Consider the following 27,645-nt stretch of genomic DNA (forward strand, 5'->3'; position numbering starts at 1 on the left):
CTGTATAATCCAATATACACCCTATACAGACACGCTATACATATCTACACTGTATAATCCAATATACACCCCATAAAGACACCTTACACTCATCTACACTGTATAATCCAATATACACCCTATACAGACACGCTATACATATCTACACTGTATAATCCAATATACACCCCATAAAGACACCTTACACTCATCTACACTGTATAATCCAATATACACCCCATACAGGCATCCTATACACATCTGCACTGTATAATCCAACATACACCCTATACAGACACCCTACACTCATCTACACTGTGTAATCCAATATACACCCTAAACAAACACCCTACACTCATCTACACTATATAATCCAACACACACTCATACAGACAGACATCTACACTGTGTAATCCAATATACTCCCCATACAGACACCCTACACTCATCTACACTGTACAATCCACTATACACCCAATAAAGATATCCTACACACATCTACACTGTATAACCCAATATACTCCACATAAAGACACCTTACACACATCTACACTGTATAATCCAATATACACCCCATACAGACATCCTATACACATCTGCACTGTATAATCCAATAAAACCCTATACAGACACCCTACACTCATTTACGCTATATAATCCAACACACACTCTATACAGACACCCTACACACATCTACACTGTGTAATCCAATATACACCCCATACAGACACCCTACACTCATCTACACTGTGCAATCCAATACAGACACCCTATACAAGTGGTTCTCAACCGCTCCAGGTGCATGACCCCTTGATAACATTTCCCAAGTTGTGGGGACCCCTAAAAGTAAAATTATTTTCGCAGCGTGGGATGTCAGCACCCAAGGCAAGACAAGTAATTTACGCCGCTAACCCACAGACATTTAGCGCTCCCTGAGTCCCTTCCACTTGTACAGTATTAAAACCCCTTATGGTACATTTTAGGATGTACCGCTCTCTCTTTGTTCTCCTTTCCCTTTTAGCTCTCTCCATCGTAATTTCGGGTTTTTTTCCCCCATCCCTCTCTAGCTGTCTTTCTTGTTCTTTCTCTTATTTTTTTCTCTCTCTTTTCTTTGTTCCTCCCCCTTTTCCTCTCCCTTCCATGTATTCTCTATTTTTATTCCTTCCCTTACTCCTTGGTGGGGGGGAGTTGGGATCACTGGCAGTGCTGGCGGGGAGTTGGGATCACTGGCAGTGCTGGCGGGGAGTTGGGATCACTGGCAGTGCTGGCGGGGAGTTCTGATCAACCAATTTAGGTGCTCTTGATCAAGCTCATTTGCTGATCTGAGAACTGTAGTGGGGACTTTTAATGGCAACTATAATCACAGGTAGTGTAACTCACTGTCTCTGGCTTCACTGTGTCCCCGACTTTGTGGTGTCTCGTAGCAGTGACACCCATGCCAAAATCAGGAGATGGGGTCTCCTCCAGCCCCTCCCACTTCACATTCCTCACCAGTCATCTGCCCTTTAGTCTCTGCCCCCAGCCATGCCATGAACTGAATGGGCGGCTGCGAAGAGGCTGAGTGGGCGGCCGTGGGCTCCAGGAATAGCCCAGCTAGGCGGCTGCAAAAAGGTTGGGAGAGCGGTGTGGGATTCAGAAACACCCAGGATTCGGTGACCCCTGGCAAATCATCATTCGACCCCCAAGGGGGTCCCGACCACCAGGTTGAGAACCACTGCCTTATACAGACACCCCCACACACATCTACACTGTATAATTCCAATATACTCCCCATACAGACACCCTACACTCATCTTCACTGTATAATCCAATATACACCCTATAAAGACTCCCTACACTCATCTACACTATATAATCCAACACACACTCTATACAGACACCCTACGCACATCTACACTGTATAATCCAATATACACCCCATAAAGACACCCTATACACATCTATACTGTATAATCCAATATACACCCCATAAAGACAACTTACACTCATCTACACTGTATAATCCAATATACACCCCATACAGACTCCCTACTTTTATCTACACTGTATAATCCAATACACACCCTATACAGACACCTTACACGCTGCTAAGGAACATGTTATACAATAAATACGGGTGTACCATGTTTTTAAAGGTGAATTTAACCTTTAGGTTTCCAAGAGTTGGGCTTGAAAGTTGAACTAGAGGAAAAACAATTTTTTCATCTTGGATAAAGTAAGGGAGGATTATAACCTCTGTCAGGTTTTTTCTTTTTCCGTGTGCTATTGGGGAGAATTTCCCTTCACTTCCTGTCCCATAGCCAAAACAGGAAGTGAGAGGAAATCCCTCCAAAGTGAGAGAACCCCTGGTTGCCACAAGAACTGGAGTTCCTATTGGAAGAATTACCCTCCATTCCTGTTCTGTTGACCACCCAAAATGTGGAGTTTTAGTGATAGCACTAAGCAGGACAAAGAGAAAGAAGATGACTCTACCTAATGGGGACACAGACAACAATAAAAACCCGATAGGGGTTCTAATCCATCTCCACTCTATCCAAAACTAAAAAAAAAAAAAGTTTTGCCTTTAGTTAAACTTTAAAGTAGTTGTGAACATACAATATTATAGATACTTTCTAATACAGTTATATCTATGCCAGCACCATAACTGCTTTACCTAATATCAGAAACTGCTAGAGGCAGGCTGTGATTGGGAGTGGGTGTATGCCAGACCAGAGGCAGGCTGTGATTAGGCAGGGAGGGGAGAGTGTGCCAGAGGCAGGCTTTGATGGGGGGGTATGCCAGAGGCAGGCTGTGATTGGGAGCGGGTGTATGCCAGAGGCTGTGATTGGGAGTGGGTGTATGTCAGAGGCAGGCTGTGGTTGGGAGCGGGTGTATGCCAGAGGCAGGCTGTGATTGGTGGGGGGTGCTGTGTGTCTGCACAGTGTCCTGTAATTGGTGGGGGGTGATTGGTGGGGGGTGCTGTGTGTCTGCACAGTGTCCTGTAAATGGACGCTGTGATTGGGAGTGGGTGTATGTCAGAGGCAGGCTGTGGTTGGGAGCGGGTGTATGCCAGAGGCAGGCTGTGATTGGGAGTGGGTGTATGTCAGAGGCAGGCTGTGGTTGGGAGCGGGTGTATGCCAGAGGCAGGCTGTGATTGGGCGGGGGTGTCTGCCAGAGGCAGGCTGTGATTGGGAGTGGGTGTATGCCAGAGGAAGGCTGTGATTGGTGGGGGGTGCTGTGTGTCTGCACAGTGTCCTGTAAATGGCCAGCCAAAGGATGAAAACTGACCACACTAACACAGATCAGCTTTCGTGCTTTGTGTGGTCAGTTCGCAAATCAAGTCAGGATTTTAAAAAAAATATAGCTCGTCTTGCAAAACGCTCGTATACCGCGTCACTCGCAAACCGAGGTATCACTGTAGTCTGTTTTTTGTTTGCAAAAGAAATAAATAATTGCAGAGATCAGCGTCATAATAAAAACTTGATCCAAAATTTGACACCCTATGAAATATATATATATACAGTAAATGAAGATACTCTGAATGAAAGTCAGCAGTGATCACAGTGCAAATACAATTTGGTGTTTTCCAAAAGAGAAAACCAAAGAAACGAAAAAAAAGACACAAACAAAAAAAAGAAACAAAGTTTATCAATAGTATCCTCCATAAGACATAAACTAAACAATTGTAACCCGGTCTCTAGGAGATTGGGATGTTGGGTGGGATAACACATTGATTGACAGCAGCCTTACAGTTCCATGTTTTGCAATTGTTTAGTTTGTCTCCCTATATACGACTGATGGAGGATCACGGAGGATACTATTTATAAACTTTGTTTCCTCTTTTTGCAAACATCAAGTTGTATATCTGTCATTATATCACCATCTTCAGAGTTCCCCATAGACTTATGAGTATTAGGATAGGGAGTCGCTCTTGTGGTGAAGGGTTTTGACAGGAAGAGATTACATGCGGTGTCACCCTTTAATTAATCCCTGAAAGGGAGGAAGAAAATCTGACATGTCTCCATCCTGCTCTTCCTTTCCAGTTATATGACGGAATGCTCCATTTATGAGGATGATGGCCTGGTGGACCTCAGACTAGAGTTTATCCCACCAACACAAAACTCTGCAGTCAGCTCTGTATGTTGTGGTATTATAATATAGAAGAACGGCACAGTACTACTGTACTAAATACAAGTCCCAGGAACATGCAATTGTTCATTTATGGTACAACCATATCCCATTATTTCACACGTGTATAATAACATATAGTACAACCTCTCATCTGTATAGAGCAGGGGTGTCAAACTCAATTTCATCAAGAGACCACATAATGTAGACAGTACGATTGTCCTCAAAGGGCCAGTGGGTGCGCTATGTACAGGTTGCAATCTGCGTAGGTTTTACATGAGCACTCAATATGAGTTATAAGTATAAATATTGTTTTTTTTTTTTTTTCTCTCCAAGTTCATTGTCCCATGTGCAACACATAAGACAATATTACATAGTACCAATAGGATCTCCTGAGGAAGCTGTAAAGCGAAACGCGTAGCGGATCCCTTGGTACCCTGATTTCCTGCAGGGCCCTGATATGAAAGACCTTACACATGCACATGCCACCGCCATCATCTCTACACATACCACCTCCATCATCTCTACACATACCACCACCATCATCTCTACACATACCACTGCCATCATCTGTACACATACCACCTCCATCTTCTCTACACATACCACAGCCATCATCTGTACACACACCACCGCGTCATCTCTACACATACCACCGCCATCATCTCTACACATACCTCCGCCATCATCTCTACACACACCACCGCCATCATCTCTACACATACCACCGCCATCATCTCTAGACATACCACCTCCATCATCTCTACACATACCACTGCCATCATCTCTACACATACCACCTCCATCATCTCTACACATACCACCGCCATCATCTCTACACATACCACCGCCATCATCTCTTTACATACCACCGCCATCATCTCTACACATGCCACAGCCATCATCTCTTCACATGCCACCTCCATCTTCTCTACACATACCACCGCCATCATCTCTACACACACCACCACCATGTGTAGAAATGATGGCAGTGGTATGTGTAGAGATGATGGCGGTGGTATGTGTAGAGATAATGGCAGTGGTATGTGTAGAGATGATGGAGGTGGTATGTGTAGAGATGATGGCGGTGGTATGTGTAGAGATGATGGAGGTGGTATGTGTAGAGATGATGGAGGTGGTATGTGTGGAGATGATGGCAGTGATATGTGTAGAGATGGTGGAGGTGGTATGTGTAGAGATGATGGCAGTGGTATGTGTAGAGATGATGGTGGTGGTATGTGTAGAGATGATGGCGGTGGTATGTGTAGAGATGATGGCAGTGGTATGTGTAGAGATGATGGAGGTGGTATGTCTAGAGATGATGGTGGTGGTATGTGTAGAGATGATGGCGGTGGTGTGTGTAGAGATGATGGCGGTGGTATGTGTAGAGAAGATGGAGGTGGCATGTGAAGAGATGATGGCTGTGGCATGTGTAGAGATGATGGCGGTGGTATGTAAAGAGATGATGGCGGTGGTATGTGTAGAGATGATGGAGGTGGTATGTGTAGAGATGATGGCAGTGGTATGTGTAGAGATGATGGAGGTGGTATGTCTAGAGATGATGGTGGTGGTATGTGTAGAGATGATGGCAGTGGTGTGTGTAGAGATGATGGCGGTGGTATGTGTAGAGATGATGGAGGTGGTATGTGTACAGATGATGGAGGTGGTATGTGTAGAGATGATGGCGGTGGTATGTGTAGAGATGACGCGGTGGTGTGTGTACAGATGATGGCTGTGGTATGTGTAGAGATGATGGAGGTGGTATGTGTAGAGATGATGGCGGTGGTATGTGTAGAGATGATGGTGGTGGTATGTGTAGAGATGATGGAGGTGGTATGTGTAGAGATGATGGCGGTGGTATGTGTAGAGATGATGGAGGTAGTATGTGTAGAGATAATGGCGGTGGCATGTGTACAGATGATGGCGGTGGTATGTGTAAAGATGATGGAGGTGGTGTGTGTAGAGATGATGGCGGTGGTATGTGTATAGATGATGGCGGTGGTATGTGTAGAGATGATGGCGGTGGTATGTGTAGAGATGATGGCGGTGGTATGTGTAGAGATGATGGCGGTGGTGTATGTAGAGATGATGGCGGTGGTGTATGTAGAGATGATGGTGGTGGTATGTGCAGAGATGATGGAGGTGGTATGTGTAGAGATGATGGAGGTGGTATGTGTAGAGATGATGGTGGTGGTATGTGTAGAGATGATGGAGGTGGTATGTGTAGAGATGATGGCGGTGGTATGTGTAGAGATGATGGAGGTGGTATGTGTAGAGATGGTGGTGGTGGTATGTGTAGAGATGATGGAGGTGGTATGTGTAGAGATGATGGCTGTGGTATGTGTAGAGTAGAGATGATGGCGGTGGTATGTGTAGAGATGATGGCGGTGGTATGTGTAGAGATGATGGAGGTGGTATGTGTAGAGATGATGGAGGTGGTATGTGTAGAGATGATGGAGGTGGTATGTGTAGAGATGCTGGAGGTGGTGTATGTAGAGATGATGGAGGTGGTATGTGTAGAGATGATGGAGGTGGTATGTGTAGAGATGATGGTGGTGGTATGTGTAGAAATGATGGAGGTGGTATGTGTAGAGATGATGGCGGTGGTGTGTGTAGAGATGATGGTGGTGGTATGTGTAGAGATGATGGAGGTGGTATGTGTAGAGATGATGGCGGTGATATGTGTAGAGATGATGGAGGTGGTATGTGTAGAGATGATGGCAGTGGTATGTGTAGAGATGATGGAGGTGGTATGTGTAGAGATGATGGCTGTGGTATGTGTAGAGATGATGGAGGTGGTATGTGTAGAGATGATGGTGGTGGTATGTGTAGAGATGATGGAGGTGGTATGTGTAGAGATGATGGCGGTGATATGTGTAGAGATGATGGAGGTGGTATGTGTAGAGATGATGGAGGTGGTATGTGTAGAGATGATGGCTGTGGTATGTGTAGAGTAGAGATGATGGCTGTGGTATGTGTAGAGATGATGGAGGTGGTATGTGTAGAGATGATGGCAGTGGTATGTCTAGAGATGATGGCGGTGGTATGTGTAGAGATGATGGAGGTGGTATGTGTAGAGATGATGGCAATGGTATGTCTAGAGATGATGGCGGTGGTGTGTCTAGAGATGATGGAGGTGGTATGTGTAGAGATGATGGAGGTGGTATGTGTAGAGATGATGGTGGTGGTATGTGTAGAGATGATGGAGGTGGTATGTGTAGAGATGATGGCAGTGGTATGTCTAGAGATGATGGCGGTGGTGTGTCTAGAGATGATGGAGGTGGTATGTGTAGAGATGATGGAGGTGGTATGTGTAGAGATGATGGAGGTGGTATGTGTAGAGATGATGGCAGTGGTATGTGTAGAGATGATGGAGGTGGTGTGTCTAGAGATGATGGAGGTGGTATGTGTAGAGATGATGGCAGTGGTATGTCTAGAGATGATGGCGGTGGTATGTGTAGAGATGATGGAGGTGGTGTGTCTAGAGATGATGGAGGTGGTATGTGTAGAGATGATGGAGGTGGTATGTGTAGAGATGATGGAGGTGGTATGTGTAGAGATGATGGCAGTGGTATGTCTAGAGATGATGGCGGTGGTGTGTCTAGAGATGATGGAGGTGGTATGTGTAGAGATGATGGAGGTGGTATGTGTAGAGATGATGGAGGTGGTATGTGTAGAGATGATGGCAGTGGTATGTGTAGAGATGATGGAGGTGGTGTATGTAGAGAGGATGGCGGTGGTGTATGACGGATGTGTGATATTTCATGTTTCTAATATCTGGTGATGGAATTGTAGCGCTCCAGGCTGGTTACACTATGAAGTCCTCTGATGGGAAACAGAAGTCACATATGACAGGAGGGGAGTGTGGGGGGCGGGGTCTCCGTGTTATGTGGGGTAAACAGACCAACATGTGTGTTGTAAAAATTTCCTGCTACAAGCCTGGATAAAATCCTCTAGAAACATCTGTCTGCCTCCCAAACCTATCCAAGGCTCACGCATTTAGCCCACGTTCACATTGTCTGCGGCTTTGAAATCGAGTGACTTAATCGCACAATTTTCAAAGCCGCATGTCAATGCGACTTTGGGTTTTGCGACTTGGAAGACATCTTTGTGGCTTCATGCAGAGATGTCGCACCTGAAACCGCCAAAAAAGTGGTACAGGAAGGACTTTTTTCAAATCGGCACGGCTTGAACAGTGCGATTTGAACAGTGCGATTGTCCACCAATAGAGTGTGACTTGTCCCGCGATCGGACCAGTCAAAATCGCTATGACAAGTCACTCAAATGTGAACGAGGGGCTTACATGCATTTGCAGCGCTTTGGGCCAGACGCACTTGCAGTGTGTTTTTTTTTAGACATTATTTTTATTTCATTCGATTTTACATGCATTTGTGTCGCATTTATGTGTTTTCTTGTACAAATACATGCAAAAAAAAAAAAAAAAAGAAATGCAGCAGACTGTATATATATATATATATATTTTTTTTTTCTAAACACACATGAAAGCACCACAATGGGGGCGGACAGAAATATGTTTATTTTTCTTGCATATGCACTCACACTCCTTTTTTTCTTTTTAAAAACACATAAATGAGCCCGATTGCCAAACGCATCAACGCACGTATTCTTCCAATATAAGCGTTATTTGACACATTCTGTATAAAAAATGATGGGGGGTAAAAAATTTTGAAAAAACACATAAAAGTGGAAAGATGTGTGAGTAAAGCTGAGCACCACACAAGTCACTATGACCCCCATTAAATCAGAATTATAACCTAACTTAGGAAGCCGGGACTGTATGAACTGACAATGACACAAGATAGAATGGTATATATATATATATAATAAAAAATAAAAATTAATAATAAAATAGAATGGTATATAAAATAAATATAATGTGTGTGTGTGTGTGTGTATATATATATATATATATATATATATATATATATATATATATATATATATATATATATATATATATAGAATAAAAATTAAAAAAATGAAAGAGAAAGTAAAGAAGTAAAGATTGGTATATATAAAAAAAAAATATATATATATATATATATATATAAAATAAAAAAAAATAAAAAAAATAAAAGATATCAGGAACTATGTGAAATCTCCTGGACATATCCAGAGGCAAAAAGAAGAAAGATTCCAGCAGCAGACCGTGCAGTGTGCAGCCATGGATGGGCAGTGCAGGGAGATGTACTTACCTCTGAAGGAGAGCCTGGTGACCGGGTCACAGTTCTTGTCCCCCTTGGTCAGGTAGGTCAGGTTATTCGCCCTGATCAGCACACAGCGCAGCATGTCAGGCGTAGTCCCACACACTCCTCACTCCGCATTCAGCACTCTGGATGGAAGGCACCAACCAAGATGGGGGAGGGGCCCTGACTCCACTACTGACACCTCGCCACGCCCCCTCCCTCCGCACAAACCACGCCCGCCCGCGCTCCTCTGTCTGGGAATGTGATGCTCAGTGTTCATGTCTCAGCCTGTGTCTCAGGAAGAGGAGGATTCCTACAAACGACAGTGGGGTATAATCACTGATTTTACTCATAGATACATATTATCATTCTGTCTCATTGGAGGAGGGGGCTGTCCTTTTACTACACCCCCCCCCCCCCCCCCGCACTTCTTTTCTCCTTATTTATTCGGGTTGATTTACTAACAAATATACTGTGCCCTGCAAGAGCTTAGTAGATAAGGTAAAACTTTATTTTGCAAAGAATAGCCAATCACATGCAAGGAAAATTTAAAGGGGTTTTATACCCTCGTGTTTTTTCACCTTAATGCATCCTATGCATTAAGGTGAAAAAACACCTGGCAGTCCATCATCTCTACACACACCACCACCATCATCTTTACATACACCACCTCCATCATCTCTACACACACCACCACCATCATCTTTACATACACCACCTCCATCATCTCTGAACACACCACCGCCATCATCTCTACACATACCACCGCCATCATTTCTACACATACCACCACCATCATCTTTACATACACCACCTCCATCATCTCTGCACACACCACCGCCATCATCTTTACACATACCACCGCCATCATCTCTACACATACCACCGCCATCATCTCTACACATACCACCGCCATCATTTCTACACATACCACTGCCATCATTTCTACACATACCACCACCATCATCTTTACATACACCACCTCCATCATCTCTGCACACACCACCGCCATCATCTCTACACATACCACCTCCATCATTTCTACACATACCACCACCATCATCTTTACATACACCACCTCCATCATCTCTACACATACCACCGCCATCATTTCTACACATACCACCGCCATCATCTCTACACATACCACCTCCATCATCTCTGCACATACCACCTCCATCATCTCTACACATACCACCGCCATCATCTCTGCACATACCACCTCCATCATCTCTACACATACCACCGCCATCATCTCTACACATACCACCGCCATCATCTCTACACATACCACCTCCATCATCTCTACACATACCACCGCCATCATCTCTGCACACACCACCTCCATCATCTCTGCACATACCACCTCCATCATCTCTACACATACCACCGCCATCATCTCTGCACATACCACCTCCATCATCTCTGCACATACCACCTCCATCATCTCTACACATACCACCGCCATCATCTCTACACATACCACCTCCATCATCTCTGCACATACCACCTCCATCATCTCTACACATACCACCGCCATCATCTCTGCACATACCACCTCCATCATCTCTACACATACCACCGCCATCATCTCTACACATACCACCTCCATCATCTCTGCACATACCACCTCCATTATCTCTACACATACCACCACCATCATCTTTACATACACCACCTCCATCATCTCTGCACATACCACCTCCATCATCTCTACACATACCATCGCCATCATCTCTGCACATACCACTTCCATCATCTCTACACATACCACCACCATCATCTCTACACATACCACCACCATCATCTCTACACATACCACCTCCATCATCTCTACACATACCACCTCCATCATCTCTACACATACCACCGCCATCATCTCTACACATACCACCGCCATCATCTCTACACATACCACAGCCATCATCTCTACACATACCACCGCCATCATCTCTACACATACCACCGCCATCATCTCTACATACACCACCGCCATCATCTCTACACATACCACCTCCATCATCTCTACACATACCACCACCTATCAGATTTTTTTTTGTTCACTATCTGTGTCCCATTGGGGAGATTTCCCTTCACTTCCTGTCCCATAGCTGAACAGGAAGTGAGAGGAACTCCCTGCAAATTAAAAGGAATTCCTTGGGTCCCCCCAGGTCACTAGAATTAGTGTCCCCATTGGAAGTTTTCCCCTCTATTACTTTTCTGGGGACAACCCAAAATTTGTGATTTTCTTTTACTTTCACTTTCTATACTAATGGTAAACAGGACAAATAAAGAGGGTGATTCTCCCTAAAGGGGACACAGACCAGAATAAAAACTGACAGGGGTTTTAATCCCTCTCCACTCTATCCAATACTATGTTTTGCCTTTAGTTACAGTGCCTTGCAAAAGTATTCACCCCCTCGGCTTTTTACCTATTTTGTTACATTACAGCCTTTAGTTCAATGTTTTTTTAATCTGAATTATATGTGATGGATCAGAACACAATAGTCTAAGTGAAGTAAAATTAGAAAAATATATACATAAAACTATTTTTCAGAAATAAAAAACTGATAATTGGCATGTGCGTATGTATTCACCCCCCTTTGTTATGAAGCTCATAAATAGCTCTGGTGCAACCAATTACCTTCAGAAGTCACATAATTAGTGAAATGATGTCCACCTGTGTGCAATCTAAGTGTCACATGATCTGTCATTACATATACACACCTTTTTGAAAGGCCCCAGAGGCTGCAACACCTAAGCAAGAGGCACCACTAACCAAACACTGCCATAAAGACCAAGGAACTCTCCAAACAAGTAAGGGACAATGTTGTTGAGAAGTACAAGTCAGGGTTAGGTTATAAAAAATATCCAGATCTTTGATGATCCCTAGGAGCACCATCAAATCTATCATAACCAAATGGAAAGAACGTGGCACAACAGCAAACCTACCAAGAGACGGCCGCACACCAAAACTCACGGACCGGGCAAGGAGGGCATTAATCAGAGAGGCAGCACAGAGATCCAAGGTAACCCTGGAGGAGATACAGAGTTCCACAGCAGAGACTGGAGTATCTGTACATAGGACGACAATAAGCCGTACGCTCCATAGAGTTGGGCTTTATGGCAGAGTGGCCAGAAGAAAGTCATTACTTTCAGAAAAAAACAAAATGGCACGTCTTGAGTTTGCGAAAAGGCATGTGGGAGACTCCCAAAATCTATGGAGGAAGGTGATCTGGTCTGATGAGACTAAAATTGAACTTTTTAGCCATCAAAGAAAACGCTATGTCTGGTGCAAACTCAACACATCACATCACCCAAAGAACACCATCCCCACTGTGAAACATGGTGGTGGCAGCATCATGCTGTGGGGATGTTTTTCAGCAGTCAGGACTGAGAAACTGTTCAGAGTTGAGGGAAAGATGGATGGTGCTAAATACTGGGATATTCTTGAGGAAAACCTGTACCACTCTGTGTGTGATTTGAGGCTAGGACAGAGGTTCACCTTCCAGCAGGACAATGACCCCAAACACACTGCTAAAGCAACACTTGAGTGGTTTAAGGGGAAACATGTAAATGTGTTGGAATGGCCTAGTCAAAGCCCAGACCTCAATCCAATAGAAAATCAGTGGTCAGACTGAAAGATTGCTGTTCACAAGCGCAAACCATCCAACTTGAAGTTGCTGGAGCAGTTTTTCAAGGTGGAATGGGCAAAAATCCCAGTGGTAAGATGTGGCAAGCTCATAGAGACTTATCCAAAGCGACTTGGAGCTGTGATAGCCGCAAAAAGTGTCTCTACAAAGTATTGACTTTAGGGGGGGTGAATAGTTATGCACATTGACTTTTTCTGTTATTTTGTCCTATTTGTTGTTTGCTTCACAATAAAAAAAACATGTTGTGGGCATGTTCTGTAAATTAAAATGATGCAAATCCTCAAACAATCCATGTTAATTCCAGTTTGTGAGGCAACAAAACACGAAAAATGCCAAGGGGGTGAATACTTTTGCAAGGCACTGTATACTTTAACCACTTGGTGCCCATATTATAGCTGAACGATGGCTATAGCGCAGGCTTCTTTTGCCGGGAGGGCGTACATGGACGTCCCCCCATTCCTGTGCACCCCCTGGGACACGGCTGATCACAGATTGGGGTAAAGGCCAATCACAGCGGGCCCTTTACCATGTAAACAGCTGTCAGCCAATGACTGCTGATCAGGGAAGTAAACAAAAGCTGGTAATCGGCTTTGTTTCTCCTCACACTGTCAGCATGAACAAAAGAAGAAAGCTGTTAACCGGCTTCTGTTAGAGGGACATCATCTCTCACCGCCTGCCCAGCATCACTGCAGATCCGCCCTCACTGTGCAGCCGCGGGCAGCAAAAAGATTACATCGTCTCTCACTGCCCCCCCTCACATGTGCTGAAAAGCTGAGGAGAGAAGCCTCTTTCTCTCCTCTCACTGTTGTTGCAGAATAGTGACAAACCGCATTTGCTGGCAGGCGACATGGCAAGTGACAATCTGCATCTAGTGGCAGACGACGTGGCAAATGACAATTTGCATCTGGTGGCAGGCAACGTGGCAAATGAAAATCCGCATCTGATGGCAGGTGACGTGACACGTGACAACCTGCATCTGGTGCCAGGTGACGTGGCAAGTGACAATCCGCATCTGATGGCAGGCGATGTGGCAAGTGACAATCCGCATCTGGTGGCAGGCGATGTGGCAAGTGACAAGCTGCATCTGGTGGCAGGCGACGTGGCCAATGACAATCCACATCTGTTAGCAGGTGATGTGGCAGGTGACAAGCTGCGTCTGGTGGCAGGTTACGTGACAAGTGACAATCTCCATCTGGTGGCAGGCGATGTGGCAAGGTGGCAGGTGACGTGGCAAGTGACAAGCTGCGTCTGGTGGCCAGTGACATGACAAGTGACAATCCGCATCTGGTGGAAGGTGACGTGACAATCCGCATCTGGTGGCACGCGACGTGGCAAGTGACAATCCGCATCTGGTGGCAGATGACGTAGCAGGTGACAATCAGCATCTGGTGGCAGGTGATATGACAAGTGACAATCTGCATCTGGTGGCAGGCGACATAGCAAATGACAAGCTGCATCTGGTGGCAGGCGACGTGGCAAATGACAATCCACATCTGGTGGCAGGTGACATGGCAAGTAACAAGCTGCATCTGGTAGCAGGTGACATGACAAGTGACAATCCGCATCTAGTGGCAGATGATGTGACAATCCGCATCTGGTGGCAGATGACATGACAAGTGACAATCCAATCCGCATCTGGTGGCAGGCGATGTGGCAGGAGACAATCTGCATCTAGTGGTAGACAACGTGGCAAGTGACAATCCGCATCTGGTGGCAGATGATGTGACAATCTGCATCTGGTGGCAGGCAACGTGGCAAGAGACAATCTGAATCTAGTGGTAGACGACGTGGCAAGTGACAATCCACATCTGGTGGCAGGTGACGTGGCAAGTGACAATCCGCATCTGGTGGCAGATGACATGGCAAGTGACAATCCGCATCTGGTGGCAGGCGACGTGGCAAGTGACAATCTGCATCTGGTTGCAGGCGATGTGGCAAATGACAAGCTGCATCTGGTGGCAGGCAACGTGGCCAATGACAATCCACATCTGTTAGCAGATGAGGTGGCAGGTTACAAGCTGCGTCTGGTGGTAGGTGACGTGACAAGTGACAATCCGCATCTGGTGGCAGATGATGTGACAATCCGCATCTGGTGGCAGACGACGTGGCAAGTGACAATCTGCATCTGGTGGTAGGCGACGTGGCAAGAGACAATCTGCATCTAGTGGTAGATGACGTGGCAAGTGACAATCCGCATCTGGTGGCAGGCGACGTGGCAAGTGACAATCTGCATCTGGTGGCAGGCGATGTGGCAAATGACAAGCTGCATCTGGTGGCAGGCAACGTGGCCAATGACAATCCACATCTGTTAGCAGATGAGGCGGCAGGTTACAAGCTGCGTCTGGTGGTAGGTGACGTGACAAGTGACAATCCGCATCTGGTGGCAGGTGATGTGACAATCCGCATCTGGTGGCAGACGACTTGGCAAGTGACAATCTGCATCTGGTGGTAGGCGACGTGGCAAGAGACAATCTGCATCTAGTGGTAGATGACGTAGCAAGTGACAATCCGCATCTGGTGGCAGACGGCGTGGCTAGTGACAATCCGCATCTAGTGGCAGGCAATGTGGCAAATGAAAATCCGCATCTGATGGCAGGTGACGTGACACGTGACAATCTGCATCTGGTGCCAGGCGATGTGGCAAGTGACAATCCGCATCTGATGGCAGGCGATGTGGCAAGTGACAATCCGCATCTGGTGGCAGGCGATGTGGCAAGTGACAAGCTGCATCTGGTGGCAGGCGACGTGGCCAATGACAATCCACATCTGTTAGCAGATGATGTGGCAGGTGACAAGCTGCGTCTGGTGGCAGGTTACGTGACAAGTGACAATCTCCATCTGGTGGCAGGCGACGTGGAAAGGTGGCAGGTGACGTGGCAAGTGATAAGCTGCGTCTGGTGGCAGGTGACATGACAAGTGACAATCCGCATCTGGTGGAAGGTGACGTGACAATCCGCATCTGGTGGCACGCGACGTGGCAAGTGACAATCTGCATCTGATGGCAGGTGACGTGACACGTGACAATCTGCATCTGGTGCCAGGCGATGTGGCAAGTGACAATCCGCATCTGATGGCAGGCGATGTGGCAAGTGACAATCCGCATCTGGTGGCAGGCGATGTGGCAAGTGACAAGCTGCATCTGGTGGCAGGCGACGTGGCCAATGACAATCCACATCTGTTAGCAGATGATGTGGCAGGTGACAAGCTGCGTCTGGTGGCAGGTTACGTGACAAGTGACAATCTCCATCTGGTGGCAGGCGACGTGGAAAGGTGGCAGGTGACGTGGCAAGTGACAAGCTGCGTCTGGTGGCAGGTGACATGACAAGTGACAATCCGCATCTGGTGGAAGGTGACGTGACAATCCGCATCTGGTGGCACGCGACGTGGCAAGTGACAATCCGCATCTGGTGGCAGACGAAGTAGCAGGTGACAATCAGCATCTGGTAGCAGGTGATGTGACAAGTGACAATCTGCATCTGGTGGCAGGCGACATAGCAAATGACAAGCTGCATCTGGTGGCAGGCGACATGGCAAATGACAATCCACATCTGGTGGCAGGTGACATGGCAAGTAACAAGCTGCATCTGGTGGCAGGTGACATGACAAGTGACAATCCGCATCTGGTGGCAGGTCACGTGGCAAGTGACAATCTGCATCTAGTGGCAGACGATGTGACAATCCGCATCTGGTGGCAGATGACATGACAAGTAACAATCCGCATCTGGTGGCAGGCGATGTGGCAAGAGACAATCTGCATCTAGTGGTAGACAACGTGGCAAGTGACAATCCGCATCTGGTGGCAGATGATGTGACAATCTGCATCTGGTGGCAGGCGACGTGGCAAGAGACAATCTGCATCTAGTGGTAGACAACGTGGCAAGTGACAATCCACATCTGGTGGCAGGTGACGTGGCAAGTGACAATCCGCATCTGGTGGCAGATGACATGGCAAGTGACAATCCGCATCTGGTGGCAGGCGACGTGGCAAGTGACAATCTGCATCTGGTGGCAGGCTATGTGGCAAATGACAAGCTGCATCTGGTGGCAGGCAACGTGGCCAATGACAATCCACATCTGTTAGCAGATGAGGTGGCAGGTTACAAGCTGCGTCTGGTGGTAGGTGATGTGACAATCCGCATCTGGTGGCAGACGACGTGGCAAGTGACAATCTGCATCTGGTGGTAGGCGACGTGGCAAGAGACAATCTGCATCTAGTGGTAGATGACATAGCAAGTGACAATCCGCATCTGGTGGCAGACGGCGTGGCTAGTGACAATCCGCATCTGGTGGCAGGCGACGTGGCAAGTGACAATCTGCATCTGGTGGCAGGCGACGTGGCAAGTGACAATCTGCATCTGGTGGCAGGCAACGTGGCAAATGACAAGCTGCATCTGGTGGCAGGCGACGTGGCCAATGACAATCCACATCTGTTAGCAGGTGACATGGCAGGTTACAAGCTGCGTCTGGTGGCAGGTGACGTGACAAGTGACAATCCGCATCTGGTGGCAGGTGACATGACAAGTGACAATCCGCATCTGGTGGCAGGCGATGTGGAAAGTGACAATCTGCATCTAGTGGCAGACGATGTGGCAAGTGACGATCCGCATCTGGTGGCAGACGACGTGGCAAGTGACAATCCACATCTAGTGGCAGGTGAAGTGACAAGTGATAATACGCATCTGTTGGCAGGTGACATGACAATCCGCATCTGGTGGCAGATGGCGTGACAAGTGAGAATCTGCATCTGGTGGCAGGCAACGTGGCAAGTGACAATCCACATCTAGTGGCAGATGACGTGGCAAGTGACAATCCGCATCTGGTGGCAGACGACGTGACAAGTGACAATCTGCATCTGGTGGCAGGTGACATGGCAAGTGACAATCCGCATCTGTTGACAGGCGACGTGACAAGTGACAAGCTGCATCTAAAGGCAGGTAAGGTGACAATCCCCATCTGGTGGCAGGCAATGTAACAAGTGACAATCTGTATCTGGTGGCAGGCGACGTGGCAAATGACAAGCTGCATCTGGTGGCAGGTGACATGGCAAGTGACAATACGCATCTGGTGGCAGGTGACGTGACAAGTGACAATCCGCATCTGATGGCAGGCAACGTGACAAGTGACAATCTGCATCTGGTGGTAGGCGATGTGGCAAATGACAAGCTGCATCTGGTGGCAGGTGACATGGCAAGTGACAATCCACATCTGGTGGCAGATGACGCGACAAGTGACAATCCGCATCTAGTGGCAGACGACGTGACAAGTGACAATCGGCATCTGGTGGCAGGCGACGTGGCAAATGACAAGTTGCATCTGGTGGCAGGTGACATGGCAAGTGACAATACGCATATTGTGGCAGGTGACGTGACAAGTGACAAGCTGCATCTAAAGGCAGGTATTGTGACAATCCGCATCTGGTGGCAGGCGATGTGACAAGTGACAATCTGCATCTGGTGGCAGGCGACATGGCAAATGACAAGCTGCATCTGGTAGCAGGTGACATGGCAAGTGACAATCCGCATCTGGTGGCAGGTGACGTGACAAGTGACAATCTGCATCTGGTGGCAGGAGACGTGGCAAATGACAAGCTGCATCTGGTGGCAGGTGACATGGCAAGTGACAATACGCATATGGTGGCAGGTGACGTGACAAGTGACAATCCGCATCTAGTGGCAGACGACGTGGCAAGTGACAATCTGCATCTAGTGGCAGATGACGTGGCAAGTGACAATCGGCATCTGGTGGCAGGCGAGGTGGCAAATGACAAGCTGCATCTGGTAGCAGGTGACATGGCAAGTGACAATCCGCATCTGGTGGCAGGTGACGTGACAAGTGACAAGCTGCATCTAAAGGCAGGTATGGTGACAATCCGCATCTGGTGGCAGGCGATGTGACAAGTGACAATCTGCATCTGGTGGCAGGTGACATGGCAAGTGACAATACGCATATGGTGGCAGGTGATGTGACAAGTTACAATCCGCATCTGCTGGCAGGTGACATGACAAGTGACAATCTGCATCTGGTGGCAGGTGACGTGGCAAATGATAAGCAGCATCTGGTAGCAGGTGACATGGCAAATGACAATCTGCATCTGGTGGCAGGTGACATGACAAGTGACAATCCGCATCTAGTGGCAGACAACGTGGCAAGTGACAATCCGCATCTAGTGGCAGATGACGTGGCAAGTGACAATCTGCATCTGGTGGCAGGCGACGTGACAAGTGACAATCTGCATCTGGTGGCAGGCGACGTGGCAAATGACAAGCTGCACCTGGTGGCAGGTGACATGGCAAGTGACAATCCGCATCTGATGGCAGGCGACGTGGCAAGTGACAAGCTACATCTAAAGGCTGGTGATGTTAAAAGCTGCATCTTTTGGCAGGCGACGTGGCAAGTGACAAGCTACATTTGGTGGCAGATGACAGTGGCAAGTGACAAGCAGCCACTATTAGGCAGCCAGTCCCCAGTGCCCAAAAAGGTTGGGGACCACTGCCTTAGTGCCCATCAGTGCCGCTAATCAGTGCCCATCAATGCACTGAAAGCTGGAAATTGGCCTGGGTAGGAAGGGGATATACATGCCCGGTAAGCAAGTGGTTAAACTGCACTTACAGTGCACAGTATATTTGCCTTTTAGTAAATCAACCTCCCTGTATATAATCACAAAGAAATAACATAACAATAAAAAGTGCCTGCCCTCACAGGGATGCATTAGAATGTGTATAATATTGTGAAATCACTCATATAACTAACTAGAAACACAAAAACACAAAAATACAAATATAACCCTTTCACCTCCAAATTCTAAGAAAAAAAAAAGATTACAGCCAGACATACTGTACAGGGGGTGGATTTACTTTTTTTTTTTTTTACTACCAAAGTGGAGTTACCCTTTAAGTCTGCTGTACTTTCTTCTTTTGGGGGGTCCCCCGGGTGGGCGGGGCCATAATGTGATAGTATGCACAGCATATTTAGCACATTTTGACACGCCTACCCGTCAAACCGAGCCCTCCAGGATCTCTTCTGTCATACATACCCCGCCTGTCAGCAACTTTTCACAGCGCTGACTTTTCTACCACATCAAAGCGGAACTACACGACATCCGAGCGCCACAAACCAAACACGCTATTTCATTCATTTCCAATATTCAAAGCAAACTTCCCCCATCCATGTCTCTGTGCTTTATTTTGTTGCGAAATCACTTTGAAAAACTCTCTCCTAGGATTTCTGGCCGTGGCCATGTTAACCACTTCAGCTTTTCTTTTGGCGGTATTTTTTGTGCTATAAACAAACAAAAAAAAGAGCAACAATTTTGAAAAAAAAAAAAAACCAGTATTTTTTACTTTCTGCTATAAAACACATTCATTAAAAAAATTTAAAAAATCGAATTTCTTCATAAATTTAGGCCAATATGTATTCTGTTACATATTTTCAGTAAAAAAAATCCCAATAAGCGTATATTGATTGGTTTGCATAAAAGTTATTGGATATTTTTTATAGCATTTTTATTTATTTATTTATTTGTACTAGTAATGGCGGCGATCAGCGATTTTTTTGCGACATTGACCAGTTGGGGGACCAGTGACACCAATACAGTGATCAGTGCTAAAAATATGCACTGTCACTGTACTAATGACACTGACAGGGAAGGGGTTAACATCTAGGGGCGACCAAAGAGTTAAATGTGTCCCTAGGGGGATGCTTGCTAACCGTGTGGGGAATGGTCCGCCTGGGGAAAGACAAAGATCCGTGTTCCTGCTTAGAAGATCTCTATCTTCTCCCATGTCAGAAAGGCGATCTGCATTGTCTACATAGGCAGACCGCCAATCTGCCTCTCTCTCGGGAGTTATCCCGCGTTGCTGGCGGACATCGGGGTCCGCCGGACCCGCTGATTGGCTCCCCCTCTGTCCAATCAGTGCGCCATCACGCCTCCGGCAGTGCGCACGCCCCCTAGTAGCTTTTGTACGAAATGGCCTACGGGTACGTGATTTTGCGCAATAGAGCCGACCTGCCGCAGTACATCTACGTTAGATGGTCGGCAAGTGCTTAAAAATGGGAAGATGATTCATGTAGCATTTTTACTTCCTGGAATCCATCTGCCCTTAGCTAGCAGCCTCACGTAAAGGAGAAGACCCAGCGCTGGAAAAGGTAAATGTAGATGTGACACCCGCGCCTCGTGCTCCTAGATTAGAACTAGCATTATAACTCCAATGGAGCAGCGGTGGAGAATAGAGAAGGTTAGTATCACTAGAAGGAGGGGGCTCTTCTTACAAGAGAACCTGTCACTTTGTCTTTTTAACCACTTCCCACCCGGCCTATAGCAGATTGATGGCCGGGAAGTGGTTCAGTTATCCTGACTGGGTGTCATATGACGTCCAGCAGGATAACATGCCGGCGCACGCTCGCGGGGGCGCGCATCGCGACGTTCATGGTAAGAAGCCTCTGACAGCAACAGTATGTGGTACTTTGTATATACATGTTTGATCTGTTGATATTGAAGATGCTACCTAAATCGAATCGTATGAGTTTTTTTTCTGTACTTTGAAATAAATTTTAATTTTTTTTTTAATACCCAGCACCACTCCCAAAAAATGGGCATGTTCCTTTTTGTCTCTTTTTGGGTCAAATCGTCCCTTTTAGTACACGTCGCTCAGGTGATTTGGTCCTACCGAGCAAATAGAAAAAAACAGATTTGTCAGGGTGAATCCCGAGGCTGGGTTCACACTATTGCGAATTGGATGTGTATTTCCCCGCATCCAAATCGCATGACAGGAGAGTGTGCCCAACTCTTAATGGAGCCGGCTCACACATCTCCTGGGTGGCCACAGAGTGCAATGCAGTGCAATGCAGTCCTGTGCGTCTTTGGCTCTGTTTCAGGTCTGAATTCAGGCAAAAATTTGGACCTAATTTGGACCTGAAATGGTTAACAGGGACGCACCGGACCCCTGCTGCGAGCTGCTCCGCACATAGTGTGAACCCAGCCTGAAGAAATCACTCATCACCAGTGGCGGCTGGTGGTATACTTTTTGGGGGGGAGGCAAACAATGCACCCACAGCCTGTTTGTCGGGTCACCCGCACCCTAGGGCAGTTGGTTGGTCACCAGCCCCCTACTTACCCCATCTAGGTCACGGGCAGCACTTCCTCCGACAGCTTCCCCTGCCTCTCTTCCTCCTCAGCACCATGGCAGCTTCTGCCGTGCATCTCCTCCCTCCTCCTCCTTGGTGGCCAATAGGATTGCTTCTCCTCTAGGCCAATCGGGTGACGGGTCTCAGGACCTGCTTCCTGATTGGCCGGGAGGAGAATCGAGAATCGGGAAGACAATAGTGAATATTAATTCACTATTGTCACACAATTGGGTGGGCTCAGGGCGCAGTGCTCTGCACCCTGAGCCCACCCTTTTTTGGAGCCAATTAGAGCCTCGGGCTCTGATCATGTGCTTCTAAAAAAAAAACAAAAAGCAAAAAACAAAACTCCATTGGAATCCATGTGTCCGGCACCTTGCATGTAGATTAGGGGTCAGGCGCATGGATTAGGGGGGATCTGTCCGCCATAATGTCGCAGTCCTGATAAAAATCGCAGATCGCCGGCATTACTAGTAAAAAAAATAATAATAAAAATGCCATAAATCTATCCCCTATTTTGTAGACGCCATAACTTTTGCGCAAACAAATCAATATATGCTTATTGCGATTTTAATTACCAAAAATATGTAGAAGAATACATATCGGCCTAAACGGAGAAAAAATTAGCCTTTTTTTTAAAAAAAATGGGGATATTTATTATAGCAAAAAGTACAAAATATTGTGTTTTTTTTTTTTTTTTCAAAATTGTCGCTCTTTTTTTGATTATAGCGCAAAAAATAAAAACAGCAGAGGCGATCAAATACCACCAAAAGAAACTCTATTTGTGGGGAAAAAAAGGATGTCAATTTTTTTGTGTACGACGTCGCACGACCGCTCAATTGTCAGTTGCGATACGGCACAGCGATGCTGTGCCGTATCGCAAAAAATGGCCTGGTCATTGAGCAGTCAAATCTTCCGGGGCTGAAGTGGTTAAGTGTAGCTCCAGCCCAAAAAATCTATTTTTTAAGCTTTTTGGAAAACCTAGGGAAGGGTTATCACCCCTGTGACATTTGTTTTGTTGTCTGTGCTCCTCTTCAGAAGATTTCACCTCACTTTTTGTCCCAATGACAGTTGGATTTTGAAAATTTGGGGTTTTTAATGAAACAAGGATTGGTGATAAAGCATCAGTGGAGGAGACACGTTTTTCCCATTTTAACTCTTACAGGAGAGAATTTCCCTTCCTATGGGGTAGATTTCCCCTCACTTCCTGTTGTCTCCTTCTGTTTGCAAGTAGGAGTCGTTTTTAACTCGGGGATCGCCTGTACACAGGAACTAAGCAAGATCAGATCTGTCCATTCCCTCCTCCAGGGCAATTTTTGTCTCTAATTAGGAAGCAATTCCTGTGCCAAGGTGTGAGAGTTCCTACCCAATACAATTATCATCTCACATTCCTTACCTTCCCTGGAGCTGCCACGGAAAATCATCCTTTCACAAGAATACCTTGCCGAAGAAATGGTGTTTTTAAAGTGATACTAAACACACACTGTTTAATTTAATTTCTATTTCTGCATATGGATGATGGCACTCATTATTTTACCACTTCAGTCCTGGAAGGTTTTACCCCCCCCCCCCCCCCTTAATGACCAGGACATTTTTTTGCGTTACGGCGCTGCGTTACCATTGCGCGGTCGTGCGGCGCTGTACCCAAATAAAATTGACGTCCTTTTTTTCCCCACAAATAGAGCTTTCTTTTGGTGGTATTCGATCACCTCTGCGGTTTTTGTTTTTTTGCGCTATAAACAAAAAAAGCGTCAATTTTGAAAAAAAACAAACAAAAAAAAAAAACAATATTTCCTTTATGCTATAAAACATATCCAATAAAATTTAAAAAAAAATATATAATTTCTTCACTAACCACTTCAATACTGGGCACTTTCACCCCCTTCCTGCCCAGGCCAATTTTCAGCTTTCAGCGCTGTCGCACTTTGAATGACAATTACGCGGTCAGGCAACACTGTACCCAAATGACATTTTTATCATTTTTTCCCCAAAAATAGAGCTTTCTTTTGGTGGTATTTGATCATCTCTGCGTTTTTTGTTTTTTTTTTGCTCTATAAACAAAAGAAGAGCGACAAGTTTGAAAAAAAAAAACCACAATATTTTTAACTTTTTGCTATAATAAATATCCCATTTTTTAAAAAAAAAACAATTTTTTTCCTCAGTTTAGGCCGATATGTATTCTTCTACATATTTTTGGTAAAAAATATCGCAATAAGCGTATATTGATTGGTTTGCGCAAAAGTTATAGTGTCTACAATATTGGGGATTTATGCCATTTTATTTTTTTTATTTTTTACTAGTAATGTCAGCGATATCCGACATTATTGCAATATTGCGGTGGACATATTGGACACTTGTGACACTATTTTGGGACCATTCACATTTATACAGCGATCAGTGCTATAAAAATGCATTGATTACTGTATACATGTCACTGATAGGGAAGGGGTTAACACTAGGGGGCGATCAAGGGGTTAAGTATGTTACCTAGGGAGTGATTCTAACTGTAGGGGGAGGGGACTCACAAGGGGAGGAGAGCGGTCGGTGTTCCTCTGTACACGGAACACACGATCGGTCTCCTCTCCCTTGACAGGACGTGGATCTGTGTGTTTATACGTCCCTGCTCTGTTATCGGGCAATCGCGGGTGCCCGGCGGATATCGCGCCCCCCTCAGACGGCCGGGAAGCCCAGGACGTCATATGACGCCCGCCCAGGATGGGAGATCCCTCCTGCAGACGTCATATGACTATGGGCGGTACTGAAGTGGCTAACACCCAATACGAGGACAATATGCGACCGGTCTAAACTATGTGGCATGTTCACCAATGCCAGGAGCCTGGCGGACAAGATGGGTGAACTAGAGATACTGTTGTACAAGGAGGATTTGGATTTTGTGGGAATTTCAGAGACCTGGTTCAACAGCTCTCATGATTGGCTGGCAAACATTCAAGGGTATACCCTATACCGCAAGGATAGAGAGGGTAAAAAAGGGGGAGGGGTATGCCTATATATCAAGAATAATGTACAAGTGAATGTGAGAGATGACATCACTGAAGGGGCTAGGGAGGAGGTGGAATCTTTATGGGTAGAGCTCCAAAGGGATGAAGCTAAGGGGAAAATAATACTGGGAGTATGCTATAGGCCCCCTAACCTGAGGGAGGAAGTGGAGACGGATCTCCTATCACAAATTGGATTAGCAGCAAGGATGGGAAGTGTTATCATAATGGGGGATTTTAATTATCCAGACATAGACTGGGCGGAGGGAACCGCGCATTCATTTAAGGCTCGCCAGTTCCTTAATGTCTTGCAGGACAATTTTATGGGTCAGATGGTAGACGCACCAACTAGAAATAAAACATTACTAGATCTACTGATTACCAACAATACAGACCTGATAACAGATGTGGAAATACGGGGCAATTTAGGTAACAGTGATCACAAGTCAATTAGTTTCAGTATAAATCACACAAATAGGAGACATGAAGGGAACACAAAGACACTGAATTTCAAAAGAGCCAACTTCCCTAAACTACAAACCTTGCTAAAAGGCATAAATTGGGATAAAATATTAGGAACAAAGAATACAGAGGAGAGATGGGTTTGCTTTAAGAGCATATTAAATAAGGGCATTAGCCAATGTATCCCATTGGGTAATAAATTTAAAAGAGCGAACAAACATCCTGGATGGCTTAACTCCAATGTAAAAATGCATATAAAAGCAAAGGAGAAGGCCTTCAAAAAATACAAGGTTGAGGGATCATCCACAGCATTCAGAATTTATAAAGAATGCAATAAGAAATGTAAGGGTGCAATTAGGATGGCTAAGATAGAACATGAAAGACACATAGCGGAGGAGAGCAAAAAAAATCCCAAGAAATTCTTTAAGTATGTAAACAGTAAAAAAGGGAGGACAGACCATATTGGCCCCATAAAGAATGAGGAAGGACATCTGGTTACAAAGGATGGGGAGATGGCAGAGGTATTGAATGTATTCTTCTCCTCAGTCTTCACGAGTGAATCGGGGGGCTTCAGTAACCAAAACTGCAGTGTTTATCCTCATGACACAACACAGGAAGCACCTACATGGTTAACAGAGGACGGAATTAAAATTAGACTTGAGAAACTTAACATTAATAAAACACCGGGACCAGATGGCTTGCATCCGAGGGTACTTAGGGAACTCAGTCAGGTGATTGCCAGACCGTTGTTCCTAATTTTTACAGACAGTCTATTGACTGGAATGGTACCAGCTGATTGGAGAAAAGCCAATGTAGCACCAATATTTAAAAAGGGCCCAAAAAACATCCCTGGGAATTACAGACCAGTTAGCCTAACATCAATAGTATGTAAACTCTTGGAGGGGATCATAAGGGACTATATACAAGATTTTAGTAATAAGAATGATATCATTAGCAGTAATCAGCATGCATTCATGAAGAATCGTTCTTGCCAAACCAATCTATTAACCTTCTATGAGGAGGTGAGTTGCCATCTAGATAAAGGAAGGCCCGTAGACGTGGTGTATCTGGATTTTGCAAAAGCATTTGACACAGTTCCCCATAAACGTTTACTGTACAAAATAAGGTGCGTTGGCATGGACCATAGGGTGAGTACATGGATTGAAAACTGGCTACAAGGGCGTGTTCAGAGGGTGGTGATAAATGGGGAGTACTCAGAATGGTCAGGGGTGGGTAGTGGGGTCCCCCAGGGTTCTGTGCTGGGACCAATCCTATTTAATTTGTTCATAAACGATCTGGAGGATGGGATAAACAGTTCCATCTCTGTATTTGCAGACGATACTAAGCTAAGCAGGGCAATAACTTCTCCGCAGGATGTGGAAATCTTGCAAAAAGATCTGAACAAATTAATGGGGTGGGCGACTACATGGCAAATGAGGTTCAATGTAGAAAAATGTAAAATAATGCATTTGGGTGTCAAAAATATGAATGCAATCTATACACTGGGGGGAGAACCTCTGGGGGAATCTAGGATGGAAAAGGACCTGGGGGTCCTAGTGGATGATAGGCTCAGCAATGGCATGCAATGCCAAGCTGCTGCTAATAAAGCAAACAGAATATTGGCATGCATTAAAAGGGGGATCAACTGCAGAGATAAAACGATAATTCTCCCGCTCTACAAGACTCTGGTCCGCCCGCACCTGGAGTATGCTGTCCAGTTCTGGGCACCAGTCCTCAGGAGGGACGTACTGGAAATGGAGCGAGTACAAAGAAGGGCAACAAAGCTAATAAAGGGTATGGAGGATCTTAATTATGAGGAAAGGTTGCGAGCACTGAACTTATTCTCTCTGGAGAAGAGACGCTTGAGAGGGGATATGATTTCAATTTACAAATACTATACTGGTGACCCCACAATAGGGATAAAACTTTTTCGCAGAAGAGAGTTTAATAAGACTCGTGGCCACTCATTACAATTAGAAGAAAAGAGGTTTAACCTTAAACTACGTAGAGGGTTCTTTACTGTAAGAGCGGCAAGGATGTGGAATTCCCTTCCACAGGCTGTGGTCTCAGCGGGGAGCATTGATAGCTTCAAGAAACTATTAGATAATCACCTGAATGACC

The 27,645-nt window shown here is 45.8% G+C and overlaps 1 protein-coding gene across 6 annotated transcripts in view; it reads right to left on the reverse strand.

The window, feature by feature from the left end:
• DYSF (dysferlin) overlaps nucleotides 1–27,645 on the reverse strand; it is a 395,589-nt gene that overhangs the window by 319,068 nt on the left and 48,876 nt on the right. For 2 of the 6 annotated variants that reach the window (XM_073611048.1, XM_073611049.1), the window contains exon 1: nucleotides 9,303–9,502. The exons of the other annotated variants lie outside the window; for them this stretch is intronic. In XM_073611048.1, coding sequence (XP_073467149.1) covers nucleotides 9,303–9,396 — 94 coding nt within the window. In that variant the 5' untranslated portion in view covers nucleotides 9,397–9,502. Of the gene's footprint in view, nucleotides 1–9,302; nucleotides 9,503–27,645 lie in introns of those variants that run through there. 6 annotated transcript variants of the gene reach the window in all.

The sequence above is a fragment of the Aquarana catesbeiana genome, linkage group LG01, assembly GCF_042186555.1.
Source record: "Aquarana catesbeiana isolate 2022-GZ linkage group LG01, ASM4218655v1, whole genome shotgun sequence".
Taxonomy (NCBI): Eukaryota; Metazoa; Chordata; class Amphibia; order Anura; family Ranidae; genus Aquarana; species Aquarana catesbeiana.